This window comes from Leptonychotes weddellii, chromosome 14, assembly GCF_054177405.1.
Source record: "Leptonychotes weddellii isolate Sample4059 chromosome 14, ASM5417740v2, whole genome shotgun sequence".
NCBI lineage: Eukaryota > Metazoa > Chordata > Mammalia > Carnivora > Phocidae > Leptonychotes > Leptonychotes weddellii.
The window spans coordinates 32,124,970-32,143,407 of record NC_138382.1 but is presented as its reverse complement, the minus strand read 5'-3'; the positions used below and the strand labels follow the sequence as shown (position 1 = coordinate 32,143,407).

The following is an 18,438-nucleotide window of genomic DNA, read 5'->3' as shown; positions in this document are numbered from 1 at the left end:
ACTGCAATTACTTTTTTCCTAGAAGAAACAGTCTAAGTTAGCTGAAGAATACTATAAATATGAGGTGGAAATGGCAAGGTTAAAGCAGAGAACTAAATTTTGAGAGAGTTGTTAAAAAACTCTCTGGCCTCTTAGCAACAATAACAAATTTTAGTACTTCCCACATTCTTCCTAGGGTTGGAGATGAACAGCCTAATATAATATGTTATACCAGACTTAAAAATATTTAATGTTCCAAAATGATTTGTCAGAAGAATGAAGAAACTTACTTTAAAATTTGCAGATAATGGAAACTGAAAAGGGTTGCCAGTGCTATGGAGTTCAGAATTGAGATGCAAAACAAAATCATCTTACCACATTGGATACATAATCCAAACCAGTGGGAAGGAATTTGATAACTACTAATGGGAGCATATTTTACTGGGGAGAACAGAACAATATAATACACATGTTTATCAAAAGGCACGTATATACATTGGGCATCAAGTATACTCATAATAATGAAAAATCAACTCAAACATCCATGTTCAATAGAATGCATAAATAAATCATGACATTCATATGGGATACTATATAGAAAATGCTAAATGGAAGTACAGTAATTTATAACAACATGGATGATTCTCAGAAATGTTATGTTTAGTGATTAAAAAAATCTACTCACCAAACAGTTCGTATTGCATGATTCTATATATGTAAAGTTTAAGACAGGCACAACAAATCTTCATTTAAGAAGTCACAGGAGAGAGGTTACCCTGGGGCAGAGTGGAGGTGAGTGAAAAAAATTACATGAAGAGGCTTCTGTGGGTCTGGAGTGGTCTGTTTCTTGATCTAGGTGCTAGTTATAAAGGGATACTCACTTTGTAAAAATTTATTAAATGATAAATGTATGGCTGTTACTTTTCTGTATGAATGTTATTTTTTAATGTTTTTTGAAAAAATATATTAGATAGATAAATAATCAGCAAGGCTAACGTGGCTCACGTGTAAACAACCAAAAGGTTAGAAAAGTTTAGGTTGCATTTATAATTCAGCTCTCCTAGGACTTTTTGTCCATTCTGTAGCCAGTCTTCCTTAACATCAGTGAAATTTTTTTGATTTTAGCTTTAGGTTTTTTTGAAGTAAAAAAGGTTGATCTGCCTCTGTTATCTGCAACACTATCTTCTAAAGTATATCATCTTCTTTGCTTCTAATGGTTTTGCTCTGAAACCTGGAAAACTCAGAGAGAGGGGAATGCGGGGCTTGAGGGTCTCAATCTAGAAAGAAACAAGACCATCCTAATGGCTGAGTGTTTCCTTTAGTTGATGGGGGTGCATTGTGTCATGGATATGAGGAATGAAATAAGCACTTTGCTATTTTAGCTGTCATATGAACATGACAGAAACTTTGTGTTCTCAGCCCAAGACCAACATGGCTATAAATTGTGTTCAGTGGAGGATGAAGAATTACTTATCAAGACATGGTAGGGCTCATGGGGGGAAGAAGAAAATACCTTTATATGGTTGGGCTTGGTGCACAATGACAAAATTCCAACGTACAGTGCCAAGGGGTTTAGGGAACTCTGGGATGATCCAGTTGGCTCCACCTCTGAGGGGACCACGCTTGTGACAGGAACAGGACATGTATGTTCAGATAGATGGTATAAGTCCATGGGTTGGGCTGATTTTTGTAACCCCTTAAGTCTTAAAAGATAGAATGACAAATATACAGACGCTGTTGAAAGGAGACCCAGGTAAGGTTGAGTTTCAAACCTATCAGGGGTATTAGTTGAGTTTATAATTTTATTTTTTCTCTTTTTTACAGATTTTATTTATTCATTTGAGAGAGAGAGAGAAACAGAGAGAGCACAAGAAGGGGAAGAGGCAGAGGGAGAGGGAGAAGCAGACTCCCTGCCAAGCCAGGAGCCCGACATGGGGCTCGATCCCAGGACCCTGGGATCATGACCCAAGCCGAAGGCAGATGCCCAACCATCTGAGCCACCCAGGTGCCCTGAGTTTATAATTTAAAAAATGTGAGTGTGTGCTGGGTGGGAAAACATGTGGAATGGTATGTGCTCCTCTGTGGTGGTGACTAGCATGCCCTTTGTTCCCTAGTTCCATGACTTACTAGTTGAATGTCCTGGGGCACATCACTTAACCTCTTGGAACCTGTCCTCACTCCCCACAAAAAGAGAGTGCAATACCTATCTTACAGGGTTGTTTGAGATTGAAAGATGATACTGTATATAAAGTATTTAGAAAGAAAACTGGCAGAAGCTCAATGCTGAGTACATTTTAGCCACTTTTATTCCTAGCTTTGGACAACCCCAGGCAGGCATCTCAGATACCCATATTGGCAGCAAGAAAAATTCCAGACACTACTGATTAGGGAGGATGGGATCTCTAAAATAATGTTCAGACTTGGATTGAACTCAGGGCAGGGCTGAGTTTGAGTGTTGGACATTTTTAGCATCTGCCCCTGGGCGGGGCTCGGTCAGAAAGGGTCTGAGTGTATAGACACATCATTTGTCTCCATAGTCTTTCATGGTCTCTTACATATTTGTGGATACGTATGTGTTAAGTTTTCCAAAGAGATTATTCCCTGTTGAATTTTGGCTGATTTTGATTTTTTCCCTAATATTTAAATAATACAGTTATACAAAATTTCTCTCAAGAATCTTATTGAAGATATTTAATATCCTTCTACTTCAGCCCATAAAAAGCATTCCAAATTCTCTTATGATTTATTTCTTTCTCTGAAAACTTACAACATTTGCTATTTCCAGAGGGTGCATTATCTCTAACCCACTCACTCATATTTTGGAACTAATATTTATACACTCATCTGTCTTCCTTCACCCCCATTTCCTTACCCTGTAAATTCTCATCCCTATATTTATTTAGAAAATGAATGTTTTTCCCAGTGCTCTAACCAGCAGGTCAGCAACTGGGGTATTGTAAACTTGTGACTAAATCTGCCTTCATGGATTTGCATGATTATCTTCAAGACCCAAAATATTCTTTTCTTCAATTTGTAGAGTATTCTCCTCTCCTATGCTTACTGTCTGGGAAAGTGTGGAGTAGCTTTGCCCTTGACAATTCTCTAAAAGGTTAATCAGCTCTGCTCTTTGCAGTGTCTCTCTGATCAGAACTAGTAGCCTTTGGCTATGAGTCATCATTTCTACCTTATAGAAGAACAGAGTCTTGTAGGAGGTGCATAGGATTTCTTTTCCATGTGGGCTTGGGAATTTGTGTTCCTTGGCATATAAAGGGGAAAGAATCTGATTCATTGTTTCCCCAAAGATCAAGACATTGTTGAGAACCTTGGGATGGGCCAACTTGCTTTTGTACAGAGGGAAGTTTACCCCCCGGGTTATTTACAAGGAGTTATAAAATCCAATCTTCAGAATCTCCCCCCAGTAAATCATCATCATTCATATATTTGCATGCTATTTCACATACATTTATATGATGAACTATGTTATTTCTACAAAATTATCCAAAATTCCTAACCCCAGGGAGGTCAAACAATTAATGAGACAGTTGTGTTCAATTTCACTGTCTGGTCAGAGCCAAAGAAAGTGTGGCACAACCAAGAGACCTATGCAACACTGTGCCATTTCTCCTGGGCTGGTTTTTCTTACTCTTTGCATAGACACTTATTATAGGTTTGGGTTAAAAAGTCCTAAAGATGAACAATAGTAGCAATAGTTCTGTCTGTTTCTATATCTTACATGGATGTTTGTATTATCTTATTTATGCAGCAACTCTTTTTTAATTTTTAATTTCATTACCTAGAACTTAATTGCATTCATTTCTAATAGTTCTCCCCATGATAAACCTTTAAGTCCCAGCTTTAATATTTCTTAGATATGTGACATTAGCAAATAATTTAAATTCCTTTGCTTCAGTTTCCTAATCTGTATTTGGGGATAATGCCTTATGGTCTTTTTATGAAGATTAAATATAAAATAATATGAGGGAAAGTCTGACAAAGGAATAGGCAACTCAAAAATTTCTCATCTTCTCTTTCTACCTCTTATTGTACCCTATTCCGCCTTCTGGAGTAAAAGCATCTACTTTTTATCTAAGCCATACCTCAATAATTTCAGAACATCTGGCTAAAAAGTGAAAATGCATGCAATCATCCAGGTGTTTGGCCCACATGATGACAGATATCAAACACTTAGAGCCATCTGGGAGATTGGCATATTATTTTCCACTTTAATCCAGGTGTATGTGGATACAGCCTTGGCCCAAGGAAAAATAATCATAGGGGTTTTGCTTAAATTCTAAGCTAATAACATTTTTAAGTGCTATTCTTTGGATATGTTTTGTTTCCTTTGAAATATGTCTTGTTCAAGCCACTTTTAAGAAAAAAAAAGCATTATTTAATTTCATCTTCTGGAATCTAGGAATTAAAAAAGAAGAAGCAGAAAGTGACTTCAAACCCCCATGTTTCTATTTAAGAGAATTAAGGGCAAGAAAAGCTAAATAATGATTCCAGGACATGAAGTTAGACAGTAACAGAGCTAGGACAAGAGTAAAGTCTCTTGACCTTCAACTAAAGAGTCCATTTTACCTGTCATCTGTCTTCTTTCATTCAAGGCATATTTGGTTTCCCTATATGCACACGAACCATATACACACAGCTTGTATGTGCACAAACACACATAAATAACACCACTTTTCTTCCTAACAGTCATGTTACTCTGCCGTGATCTTTTCCCAAATATTTTCTCAAACTTTTGCTGGTAACTTAGAATAAACCCACCTTCAGTGCACTTGGTAGCACATGCGTTCAGTAACCATGCTTCAACATCTGCCACCCAAGGCATTGCTTAAATAGATGTTGTATTGAGATCTGGTATCCTGTGCGCAGCTGATGCAATTTTCCTCAGTCACAGGGATGAAGCTTGGATAACATTTCTGGCTCTGGGAAATTCCCAAGTCACAAAGAAATGATTCCATTGACCTAGCGGCTTTGCACTCCCAATACAGCATGTTCTTGAGCAGCTTCCCAAGGGAGAGAGTAACGTGAGAGTTTTTCAAGAGTGCCGAAAGCCTCCCCTCTAATCATCCTATGTGGATTCTGCTAGCATTCCAAGTCATCCCAGACAATCCCAAGGAAACTTGGGGGATTCGCTGAGGTTTTCTAAGCATTTTTTCTGCCTGAAGACACTAACAGGAAGCAGCTTCACATAATAACATTGTTATTTGTACATGAACACAACTTATCAACTGCCGTTTCTGACACAAAACAATTATACAGCTCAAAGAAGGCCTCTTTGAAAAATTCCCAACAGGGAATGTTTTTCCTTTTTTTGTTTTATTTCTTGTTTGGGGGATCTTTTAAAAGAGGGAAGTCAAAGGACTGGCATCTTTGGGGGCTGTTACTTTAGAATCTTCTGCTAAATTCATGTCTAAAAGCAGAAGCGGGTAGCTGGTCTTTGGGGAAGGAAGAACATTCCTGATGAGTGGATCTGTTGGTAATATGGCAAAATAGTCTGGAATACAGGGGTCGCCCACTTTCAAAGGTTACAGGGGGTGATGATTGTGTTCTAGATATTGGTGGGATCTTTGGCCACCAAGACAGGACTAGTAGCCTGGCTAGCAGCCTTAGCTCAGTTGAAAACACCCTAAGGGACGCCTGGGTGGCTCACTTGGTTGAACGTCTGCCTTCAGCTCAGGTCATGATCCCAGGGTCCTGGGATCAAGCCCCACATCGGGCTCTCTGCTCAGTGGAGAGCCTGCTTCTCCCTCTCCCTCTGCCTGCCACTCCCCCTGCTTGTGCTCTCTCAAATACATAAATAAAATCTTAAAAAAAAAACAAAAAAACACAACAACACCCTAAGCTTGAAGTGAAACTAGTGGTGTGGTGAAACCAGCACACAGCAGCTTGCAAGAGTCTACTGTTAAATTTCGTGAACGTGTTGATGTTACCTTGGTAGATTAAAATTGACCATGGTGGGTGTATTTACGTCATAGAAATTGGCACACGCTGCAGATCAGGGCTTTTGTTTCCCATAGAGCTGGTTGTTAAACCTTTACCTAGACATCACTGAGACAAACCTGAACTGAAATTTCTACCTCTGCCACCTATGACATAGGAATTTGGAAAGCCAACAACACTCTGAGCCTTGGTGTCCTGACATGTGTTTTAAGAATGGTAGTACACTTTTCATAATGTTGTGAGGATTAAATTAGGCATTGAGCTTAACCAGGTTTAGTGCTCATCAGATGTATTACTCATTTAATAAATATTAATAGAGCACATATTTTATGCTAGGAACTGTGACTAGTGCTAGAGACACGAGGATAAATAGACTGGCAAAGACAGATTAAATACTAACTGCAATAGACTTTGCAAAGCACTATAGGATGAGGTGCGAATAATCAGGGTTAGAGCAGAAACAAAGGAGCCATCATTGTTAATAGTCCTTTGAAAGATGTGCCAGTAGTTCATGATGGACGCAGAACAGTTGTCCAGCCATTTCTAAACATGCCAAATCATGGATATTTTCATATTTGGACATGTAGAGGATCAAGACTCCTGGGAATATGTAGAAAAATCAGGGCAACACTTTAGACTTGATGAACTATTGATTTGTACATTGTGAGTACTACCTCAGAATTCAGTCTTCCCTGGCTGCTAGTCTACCATTGCAGTGGATGCCTTTGGGTCTAAAGGTTGTGGTCCAGTGGAATGGACATGAGTTATGAACTCAAGATGGACCTGAGATCCAAACCTGGGTCTGTTGAGTCATAAATATTAACTTGACCTTAACATTTAATCATTTTAACAATCTTATGAGATCCTATCATGAACCTCATTTTATAAATGAGAAAATTGAGGAGCAGAGAAGTTTAGTGATTTGCCAACTAGTAAGTGGCAGAGTTGGGCTCACATCCATGCTTTTTCTGATCAACACCATACTTCATGTTTTAGTTACCACTTTAGCAGTGATCAGTTAACAACCTGATCAGCACAAGAATGGCCCTGCTGTAGGATGGACTACTCCACAGAAAGGGATTAGGGTAAGGGACTGGGAGAGAAGAGAGGGGCATGGGAAATAGGAAGACATCAAAGGAAGCTTGGTCCTGTCCTAGTATTTGCTGAAGGATTAATACTATAGAGAAGAAATTGTGATTTTCTGTGAAATCCACAGTCACTTGAGACCTATAGAGAGGTGAGAACATCTGGATGTGGCTGTTCCTTGCAGGACTTTCAATATGGGAGAATCACCTACAATGATAGATAAGAGTGCAGACTGATTTTGAGTGTGCATTGGTATGATCCATAAGTATTATAGGGTTTTTGTAAAGTATCATTTCTTCACAAAGCATTATAGCATCATCTGAAAACTTATAAGCTACTTTAAGTCATTTGAGGGATAAAATGGAAAATAAAAAAATATATATATAAAGAAGAGGTAAAGATCCACAGCAAAATATGGTAAAAATTCAATAATTGTACTACTTGTGAAGTGGTATAGTATTATTTGAATGTGGTCTTGGATTAGTTGTAAATGCATATGCAAACTCTGGGGCAATCACTAAAAAAATGTTAATATATATATTATAATTGCATATATAAAATAATATAGAATTTCACATATATATATAATTGATATGCTGAGAAAGAGAAAATGGAATCACATAAAATGCTCAGTTAAAACCACAAATGGCAGAGAGAGTATAAAAGACAAAAATAAGAATAAAACCAAGGGCAGCAGATAGAAAACAGTAACCAATATGGTTGATAACAATCCAACTATATCAATACTCCCTTTAAACAGGAGTGTCTAAATATACCTATTAGAAGCCAGAGATTGACAGAGTAGATCGAAAAACAAAGACCCAAATATATGTTGTTTATAAGAAGCCCTTTAAATATAATGACACACATATTAACCATAAAGGGATAAAGAGATATATACCATGCTAACACTGATCAAAAGAAAGCAATAGTCGCTATATTAATTTCATATAGAGCAGACTTCAGAGTAAGCAATTTGTCAGGGGTAAAGAGAAATATTACATAATGATAAAGGGTCAATACTCCAAGAAGACATAACAATCCTTAATGTGTATGTGCCTAAAAACAGAGCATCAAAATAAAAAAAATTTTAAAAAACCTGATAGAACAACAAGGAAAATAGGTGAATGCACTATTATAGTTAGACTTTAACATGCCCCTCTCAGAGACTGATAGATTCAGCAGGCAGAAAATTAATAAGGACAGAATTGAACTCAACAGTACCATCAATCAACTAGATATAATGAACATCTATAGACTGCTTCATCCAAAAACAGCAGATCACACATTTTTTCTCAAGCTCCATGGAACATTCACCAAGATAGACCACATTCTGGGCCATAAAACACATCCTAACAAATTTCAAAGAATGGAAATCATATTATGTCTGCTCTCAGACAACCATGGAATTAAACTAGAAATAAATAACTGAAAGAGAGCTGGAAAACCCCCAAATACTTGGAGATTAAACAATGCACTCCTAAAAAACATATGGGTCAAAGAAGAAATCTCAAGAGAGGTTTAAAAATATTTTGAACTAAATGAAAATGAAAACACAACTCATCAAAATTTGTGGGATATACAAAAGCAGTGCTTAGAGGGAAATTTATAGCATTTAATACAAACATTAGAAAAGAAGAAAGTTCTAAAGTTGATAATCTAAGCTTCCACTTTAAGGAACTAAAGGAAGAAGCAAATTAAATCCAAAAGAAGCAGAAGAAAATTAATAAACACAAGAGCAAAAATCAATGAAATAAAAAATAAGAAATCAATACAGAAAGTCAATGAAACCAAGAGCTGGTTCTCTGAAGAGATTAATTAAATTGATAAGACTAGCCAGGTGAAACAGGAAAAAAAGAGACCACACAAATTACCAATACCAGAAATGAAAGAGAGGACATTACTACAGATCCCATGGACATTAAAACATAATTTATGTTCATAAATTTGAAAACATAAATTAAATGGACCAATTCTTTGAAAGATGTAATCTACCAAAACTCATAAAAGAAGAAATAGACTACATGAATAGGCCTTTATCTAGTAAAAAAAAAAAAAAGAAGAAGAAGAAGAAAGAATCAATAATTACTAACCTTCCAAAGTAGAAAACTCCAGGCCCAGATGGTTTCACTGGTGAATTCTACCAAATATTTAAGGGAGAAATTGTACCAATTTTCTCCAATCTCTCCTAGAAGATAGAAGAAGGTGGAATACATCCTAACTCATTGTATGAGGTCAACATTACCCTAATACCAAAACCAGACAAACATATTACAAGAAAAAAAAATAGGCGAATATCTCTCATGAACATAGATGCAAAAAATCCTCAACATAATATTAGCAAATCAAAATCAACAATAGGTAAAATTATACACCATGACCAAGTGAAATTTATCCCAAGTTCTGAAAGGGGGTTCTGTATTAAAAAAATCTATTAATCTAACACATCAATAGGCACAAAACTACATGATCATAGCAATAGACGTAGAAAAATCGTTTGACAAAATCCAACACCCTTTCAAGATAAAAATTCTCAGCAAACTAGGAGTAAGAGGGAAATTTCTCAATTTGATCAAGTATATCTATCAAAAAACCTTATAGCTAACGTCATACTCAATGGTGGGAAATTCAACACTTTCCTGCTCAAATCAGAAACAAGGCAAGAATGTCCTCTCTTAACACTGCTTTTCAAGGTTGTGCTAAAAGTCCTAGATAATGCACTAAGACAAGACAAGAAAATAAATGGCATACATATTAGAAAGGAAGAGATAAACCTGTCTTTGTTCTCAGATAAAATAGTTATCTACATAGAAAATCTGAGAGGATAGACAAACAAACAGAAACGAAAGCAAAACCTCTTGGAACTAATAGGCAGGTTGCAGGATATAAGGTTAACATGCAAAAGTCATTCACTTTCCTATGTGACAGCAATGAACAAGTGGAATTTGAAATTAAAAACACATTACCATTTGCATTAGCATTCAAAAAATGAAATATTTAGGTATAAATCTGACAAAAATATGTACAAAATCTATATGAGGAAAGCACAACTCTAATGAATGAAATCAAGAAGAACTAAATATATGGAGAGATATTCCATGTTTGTAGCTGGGAAGACTTAATATTGTCAAAATATCAGTTCTTCCCAACTTGATCAATATGCAATGCAATCTCAATCAAAATCCCAGCAAGTTATGATGTGAAAATTGACAAATTGATCCTAAAGTTTATATGGAGACACAAAAGACCCAGAATAGCCAACTCGATATTGAAGAAGAACTAAGTCAGAAGACTGACACTACCAGACTTCAACACTTACTACAGAGATACAATAATCTAGACAATGTGAGATTGATGAAAGAATAGACAAATAGATTATGGATCAAAATAGAGAGCCCAAAAATAGATCCACATATATATGATCAACTGGTTCTCTGACAAAGGAGCAAAGGCAAGACAATGGAGGAAAGATAGTCTTTTCAACAAAGGGTGCTGGAAAAATTGGGCATCTGCATGCAAACAAATGAATCTTGACACAAACCTTATGCCCTTCACAAAATTTCCCTCAAAATGGATCATAGAACTAAATGTAAAATGCAAAACTATAAAACCCCTAGAAGGCAATGTAAGGGAAAACTTAGTTGACTTTGGGCGTGGTAATGACTTTAGATACACCAAGAAAGACACAATCTATAAAAGAAAGAATTGAGTAGCTAAACTTAATTAAAATTAAAAACTTCTGCTCTATGAAAGACACTGTCAAGAGAATGAGAAGACAAGCCACAGACTGTCAGAAAATATTTGCAAAAGACACATCTGTTAAAAGACTGTTATGCAAAATATATGAAGAATTCTTAAAACTCAGCAGGAAGGAAACAAACAACTTGATTAAAAAATGGGCAAAAAAGTCCAACTACAGGACATTGTGGAAAAGGTGAAACTACAGAGACAGTGAGATGACCAGTGGTTGTCAGAGGTTGGGGGAGGGTGGGTGGGATGAATAGATGGACACCGAGGATTTTTAGGGCAGTGAAAATATGGTGTATGATACTATACTGATGGATACATGTCATTATATATTTGTCAAACCAATAATATGTCCAATACAAAGAGTGAACCATAATGTAAACTATGGACTTTGGATCATTATGATGTGTCAATATGAGCTCATCAAATTATAACAAATGTACTACCAGTAGGAGAATGTTGATAATGAGGAAGGCAATATTTATGTGTGGGCAAGGAATGTATGGGAAAGCTCTGTGTCTTCCTCTTAATTTTGCTTTGATCGTAAAACTGCTCTAAAAAAGGTAAAGTTCTAAAAAAAATGGGCAAAAGACCTGAACAAACATCTCACCAGAGAAGATATACAGATGGCAAGTAGCATATGACAAGATGCTCAACATTATATGTCATTAAGAATCACCAATTAGGAGTGCCTAGGTGGCTCAGTTGGTTAAGCATCTGATTTCAGCTCAGGTTGTGATTTCGGGGTCCTAGGATTGAGGCCTACATAGGATTCCATGCTCAGCAGTGGGCCTGCTTGTCCCTGTCCCTTTCCCTATGTCCCCCACCCCGCTCGTGCTCTCTCTCTCTCTCAAATAAATACATAAAATCATTTAAAAAAAAAAGAATCACAAATTAAAACAAGATTCCACTACACACCTATTAGAATGGCCAAATTCCAGAACACTGACACCACCAAATGCTGACGAGAAGGTGAAGTAACAGCAGTGCTCATTTATTGCCGATGGGAATGCAGAATGATATGGCCAATTAGACAGTTTAGCAGTTTCTAGCAAAACTAAACATGTTTTACTACAGGATCTAGGAATTAATTGTACTCCTTGGTATTTATCAAGAATTTACCAAGAATGGATTGAAAACTTTTGTCCAAGAAAAGCCTGCACATGATGTTTATAGTGGCTTTATTCATAATTGCCAAAACTTGGGAGCAAACAAGATGTCCTTCAGTATGGTAGTGGATATATAAACTGTGACACATGCAATATTATTCAGCATTGAAAGGAAATGACCTATGAGTTCATGCAAAAACATGGAGGAAACTCAAATGCATATTACTAAGTTTAGAAAGCCAATCTTGAAAGGATACATACTGTATCATTCCAACTATGTGCAATTCTGGGAAAGGAAAAACTATGGACACAGGAAAAAGATCAGGGATTGCCAGGGGTGGTGGGGAGGAAGGAATGAAGAGGCAGAGACCAAAGGATTTTTGGATCTGAAACTATTCTGTGTGATACTACAATGAGGGAGACATACCATTATAAATTTGTCCACCTCCATAGAATGTAAAACACCAAAAGTGAACCCCAAGGTAAACTGTGGACTCTGGGTGGTAATGATGTGTCATTGTAGGCTCCTGGGTAGTAACAAGGGTATGACTGTGGTCGAGGATACTCATAGTAGAGCAGGTTTTGGGGGTGTGGGGAAAGTGGTACAGGGAAACTCTTTAACTTCCTGCTTAATTTTGCTTTGCTACTAAAGATGCTCTAAAAAATACTATTTATTAATCAAAAAATTTAATAATTTACACCTAGCACATTACATTACTGAAACACCAGTATATCACATATAGCTATATTATTGCATTTACATTGTTATAAGTATATAATATATATATATTATGTTACAAAATTATACTATTATAGTATGTATGTATATATAACATCAAAAAGCTAATTATATTCATGTTAAACCATCCTAAAACTTAGGCTTTAATTCAGGCTTTTTAAATCAACTGATAATAATTAAAAGCATTTATAAAGAGATATAAATTGGCAAAGCATGTTCTCCGCCAGCCAGCACTACCCTAGAGCCCTTTTAAGGTAGGATCGTTTTCCATTTCTATTTTTAAACGAGTAAACAAAGTCATGGGAAGGTGAGTAACTATCTCAGAGCTACCCGGAGCCTCATAAGTTCAGCTAAGTTTAGACCTAGCCATTTGTGAGCTCGAGAACTTAGCCCACTGGCTAGCTGTGTAGCTTTGAGTGAGACCCTCAGACACGAAGCTGCTCTTCCCTCATCTCTCGTATGGGAGGGTTGCCTTATGTAATGTCCACGCTCCCCTCCAGGCCTCATATCTATGTGGCTGGTAGGATGGAAAAGAGCCAATGCATAAAGGAAAGAGAAAGGAGCCCCTTGCATCATTTACCTTACTCAGGATATCAAGTTCAGAGGGAAACCTGCCCGAGGGATGGTTTTATCAGCAAAGTGCCCAGCTCCTTCATCCCACCAGCTCCCACACATGCAGAGGCCGAGGGGCACAATAATCTGAGGATGAGGCAGGAGCGATGTCACACTGAGGCTACAATTTTTAAAATCTCCTTTTGTCAACAGAGACCCAACACCCCCTAGAAATTACCCTAACATGAAAGCTGCCCTCCAGCAAGAGATTTTCTAAAATCTCTTCTCCGCAAATCTCCACTGGGCTAAAAACTCTCCGGTTTGTTTGTACAGAACTTTATGGTTACAAAGTCCTTTGTGTCCCTAATGCTCTCCATTCGACGCTCAATGCCAACCTGTAAAACGGAGAGGAAAAGAGCTGTAATTCCTATTTTACAGATGAAAAAACAGAAAAAATCCAAGAAAAGTAAGCATTTGCCCGATGTCATTGTAAAAGCAAGTGGTGGAGTTGGAATTGGGACTCAGGTTTTTTGACTCTCCGTCAAGTGCTCTTTCCATGGCACCAGATGTATTTGACCTACAGCTTCTTTCACTAGATGGAGAACTAGTCAAGTCAAGCCATGGCCATGAGCACTATGGTGTGGCATTGTGCTTCAAAGCCACCAGTGACTGAACTTGGGCCAGAAAGAGTAGGAGTGGATGTAATTTCCAGTTTGAGATGATGGGTCCCAGCTTTTCAGAAGCTTCCTAGGCCAGCAGGTGGAGCCTCTTGTCATGCTCATTTCCAAAGACAGGAAGAGATTTTTTTTTTCCTCTTTAAAAAAATGTCTGTGTACACACACACACACACACACATGCACACACACACACAATTAGTCAACCAGCTCAGGGCAGAAGCGAGGTTCTTATGCCCTTTGCTTTCATTTAACCTCCTCTCAGGTGCTGAATGGGAGGCTCCTGATCATTGGCCCAGAGGTTCAAGTACACACAGAGGCACAAAGGCATTTCAAAAAGGAATCCGAGGGTTTTGTGCAAGGTATAGAACAGTGAATGTGCTCGGTGAGGCATGCCAGCTTTGTAAACACAGTAAAGGAATGAAGGAGCTGCCCATGGGGTGGTATGTGCCTCCAAACTGCTGTCAGCAGGCATTGGATCCAGAAACAGCAGGAGACAGGCTTTCTCTTAAAAGAAAAAGACAGTTGGAGCCCCTGAGTGTTCCCCTGGTAAATAGCCCTAGCCATGTGAGGGAGCGATGCCCCCTTTATACAGATCTGCATAACATCTTTCCTTTCCAGTGGGGGGAGAGGGAGAAGGGAGGCAGCTCTCCTCTCAGGTTTTAGGCATAAACATTCCTTCCCTGTATGTATTAAGTGCTGTGAGTGGGTCATTTTTCCCACTCCCTTCTAAAATATTTTGTTTTCCATCTCTCTCTTCTTTTCCATGTTGCTTTGAGAAAGATCCAAAACTTCCTCCCTGGTTTTCTTAGCTGCTTTTTGTTGTTGTTTCAAACCACAGCCTAAATTTAAACAGTGGCCCAGGAGAGGGAAGTAACTGGTGGTTATGGGTGTGACTTCATTGTTGCACTGGGGACAATGAACTTAAGCCAATCCTTTAACTCTGCATACAGTAAAATGAGGTTAAGTCTGTTATATCACAGAGTCATTGTCTAGAGTCCTTGGGGAAGAGCCTTCTATTTTTTTTTTCTTGCTTTTCTAATTTATCCAGCAAAAGACAGCCAGATTAATCTTCCTAAATAATAGCTGTTATCATAGCATTCCTCTTTCCAGAAACCTGAAATACTTCAGTGTTCAACCTTTTGTCTCTAAGATAAAGAATTAACCTTTTAGCCTGGCTTCTGGTGCCTCCAATGTCTGGCCTCCACTTACCTTTTTGGCCTTCTTGCTTACTCTTTCATCATAAGGCTGGCTTACTCTTTTCCTTCAATTTTCATGTTACATTCTTCCCTTACCCCTCGGTTTGCAATAGTCCTTGACCGCTAGGAATGACCTCCTCATTCCTGTCAACTTAACTTATATCTTCTGATCTTTGTTCAAGGCCCAGCTGCATATCCCCTTCTCTGTGAAGCCTTTCTGAATTTCTTCAGACCCCATCATGGGTCCTGGCTTTGAAGCTATGAGAATATCTACTGTACTGTGTGACACTCCTGAGCCTGTTCTATATCATTTTGGCCCTATATAACTGCTTTTATTGAACTGTGCTGTGCATTATACCATTGGCCCACATAAAAAAACTCAGTAAGAAACCACCCAGCACCAAGTGCTATCGAATTTACTATATGGTTGTTGTTGGGGACATGGTTTGCTACATTTCACAGTGTCCTTTCCATGTTGACCCATGGGAAAAATGTTTCTCAGTCCTCAAAACCAAGAATAGCTGGGTTCTCCTGAGCTGCTGTTTTGTTTTTATCTTGTGGTTATCATGAGTCATGTCTCCCTCTTTTCATAGGCTTGGAGCCAAAATTGCAGCCCACCACAAGTAGCAAGTGAGAATGGCATGTATTTGGGGGGTAATAGCATTAACTCTGGCTTCTTATTTTTATTTCCTGTCTTTATTTTTCTTTCCTCCAGTTTTCTCCCCTATTTATTTTGTAATCTGGTAATTGTGTATATCTTTGTAAGAAGGTTCAAATAATTTTTGGAGTTTGATGAGGAGATATATATATATATATATATATATATATAGAAAGAGAGAGAGAGAGTATGCAAATAATGCCTTGCATTTTTTTTATCTTTAGTATACAAATCTTGAGTATATAGCTTAGTGAATTTTTACATATGTATACACTCATGTAGCCCCGATCTAGATCAAGATATGGAACATACCAGAACCCCAAAAGACACCACTTACTTTCATTATTAATTTATCATTTTATGTCTTTCTACGTATCCTGGCTCCCCACCTATGCTGAATACTGTTTGGGGAAAAGGTCTGCATGTATTTGTATCCCTATAAAGCCTAACATGGTTCCCTGGGCATAGCAGGTAATCAAGAGGTAGTTATTGATATAAGGAAGGGACTTATTCTAATAAGGAAAGGCTCTAAGGGCCTCTGCCAATCTAAAGCACCCCGTGTAGTCCCCAGGTGGAGATCGCAAGCTGTGTGTCCCGTTTGTCCCTGGCTTTCTTGTCTCTGGCATGGGGCCTGTCACAATGCGGGCCCTAAATGCCTATCTATTAACTGATTCATTGAAGCCTTTTCATACCTGTCACTGCCTCAATTTGAGGGAGCATCAGTTTCCTAATTCTAGAAATCAGGCTGTAGAATTTCCCATGATACCACTGGGCATAATTTCCTTGGATGGCACATCACTACTGTTTCCTCCTCTGCTTTCTAAATACATGGAAAGAACAGGGTGCCCCACAGAGTACCTGCGAACGAGGGTTAATAAACTGTCACAGTTCTGTACCCTGCTGCCCCAGAATTCTTTGTGGTTTAATCTCTGATTCTTGGCCTTGTGTAGAAGGATCTCTCTAGATGGTGAACCAGGTGAAGAGTTTCAGTTAATAGCCTCAGGCCTCACCAGCTCATTCTTGTCTGACTTTAGGGCCTTGGCAAAGAGAAATCTGCAGAGGGGGATGAGAACACTCTTTCCCTCTTTATGCCCAGAGGCTGCTTTTTCCTGGACACTGTGAAGAGAATAGCCTTGATTGAGATTTTATTTTGGAGCGAACATTTCTACAGCATGTGAGTGAGGGGGGGAAAAAAAAACCAAGCACATATTATTAGCAATAATGGAAATAAACAATACAAATTTTTCAAGAATGATTTTAATTTATTTTAGTCTCCAAACTCTGGGCCATCTGGTAAAGAATCTGGTCCCAGAGCAAAAGCTGAATGGTAGGAAGGTTGGGAACAGTTATTCTAATGAAAAACTAGGGCAAGGGGAAGAAAAGAAATTATGGAGGGAAAAGATAAGTGGACCTGGTGACTTGAATGGTGAGTGTTTCTCACTTCTACCCAGAACTTCATTTAATTTCTTGAGGCCTAGTTTCATCAATTATAAATTGGGGGATTTTATAATAATCTCTTCCGTCTCTTTTCACTTTACAAAAGAAAAAAAATCTCCAACTCTGTATTCTATATTTATTTCTCTGAGGGTGTTGAGGCCACACCATTAACAAATACTGTAGATTATTTTCACTAATTTCTTTGTCCTTAAGAGAAGAGGACTAACTTTTTTTTGTGGAAGGTGACCCGGGGAGCAAGTGCTATGTAATAGCTAATCCTGCAGTTCTTGTAGCTAATCGAGTAACTGTAAATTTGTCTCTCATTTGAGGATCTTAGTCAGGATTTCTTTTCTTTTGTTGGTGGAGAGTTAGAGCAAAAGAAAACCTTTGGGAGCAAGCTTCCTGAGAGGAGGCAAGGAAAGTGGCATTTCCATCTTTTAGCCCTGATGAAATATAGCAGTCTTTGCAAAGTGAGTTGTTTATTTTCATTGGAAAAAAAAACAAAACAATAATTAGCTGAGACCAGAGATTCAGATGTCTCGCTCCAATTCATAGCTTGTCAAATACCGTGGTTAATATTTCTTAGCACAATATATCTTGTATTTCTAGCTTTCTATTACTAATCTGCTTTAAAAAATAAGAGGGTATATGGGAAAAGGTAATAATATCAACTTTGGATACAGTGTTTTGAGGTATATAGTCATTATTTATTATTTATTTATAGTATGTTATTTCTTATATGTTATTATGTTTATAGGTAATATTTCTCGTCTTTCAGAAAGTTTCCAAACATCAATGGTCATCTTTTGGCTACAACGTTTAAATATCATTTCTAGCAATTCAGTTGTCCTCTACGTTTAATTCCATGATTGCTGCACTTGGGGGAGGTTATCAACATTTACTGATGTTCCCCGTGGGCGAAGAATTGAGGAAGACACTTTACATATGTTTTATTCATTTTACTCTCAAACAAGCCTGGGAAGTAAGTTATCCTTCTCATTTATTCAGCAAATATGAATACCCATGTGTGTCAGACACTGTGCAAGGCAGCAGGTGTGTGAGGTGAACAAGAAAAAGTCTTCATGGATGCTAAGAGGGTAGTGCGGAAGGTAGGCTAGTAAGGAGTCAATCAGCAAAATAAGTATACTACTGTAAATTGTGATAAGTCTTATAAAGAAACTATAAAAGGGTATTATGACACAGGACAAGACTGGGGAGATAATCTAGAATCAGTGGTCAGGGAACGCCTCTTTGAAGAGTGAAGACATGAAAGACAGTAAGTAGCCAGCCATGTTACTAGCTACAA

General features: G+C 37.9%; 1 protein-coding gene across 1 annotated transcript in view; it reads left to right on the top strand.

The window, feature by feature from the left end:
• NFIB (nuclear factor I B) overlaps positions 1-16,096 on the top strand; it is a 587,047-nt gene extending 570,951 nt beyond the window's left edge. Inside the window, exon 6 of the mRNA XM_081802998.1 lies at positions 10,258-16,096. Within this exon, the coding sequence (XP_081659124.1) occupies positions 10,258-10,300 (43 nt within the window). The 3' untranslated portion in view covers positions 10,301-16,096. The remainder of the gene's footprint in view (positions 1-10,257) is intronic.
• Positions 16,097-18,438: the final 2,342 nt, after the last annotated feature.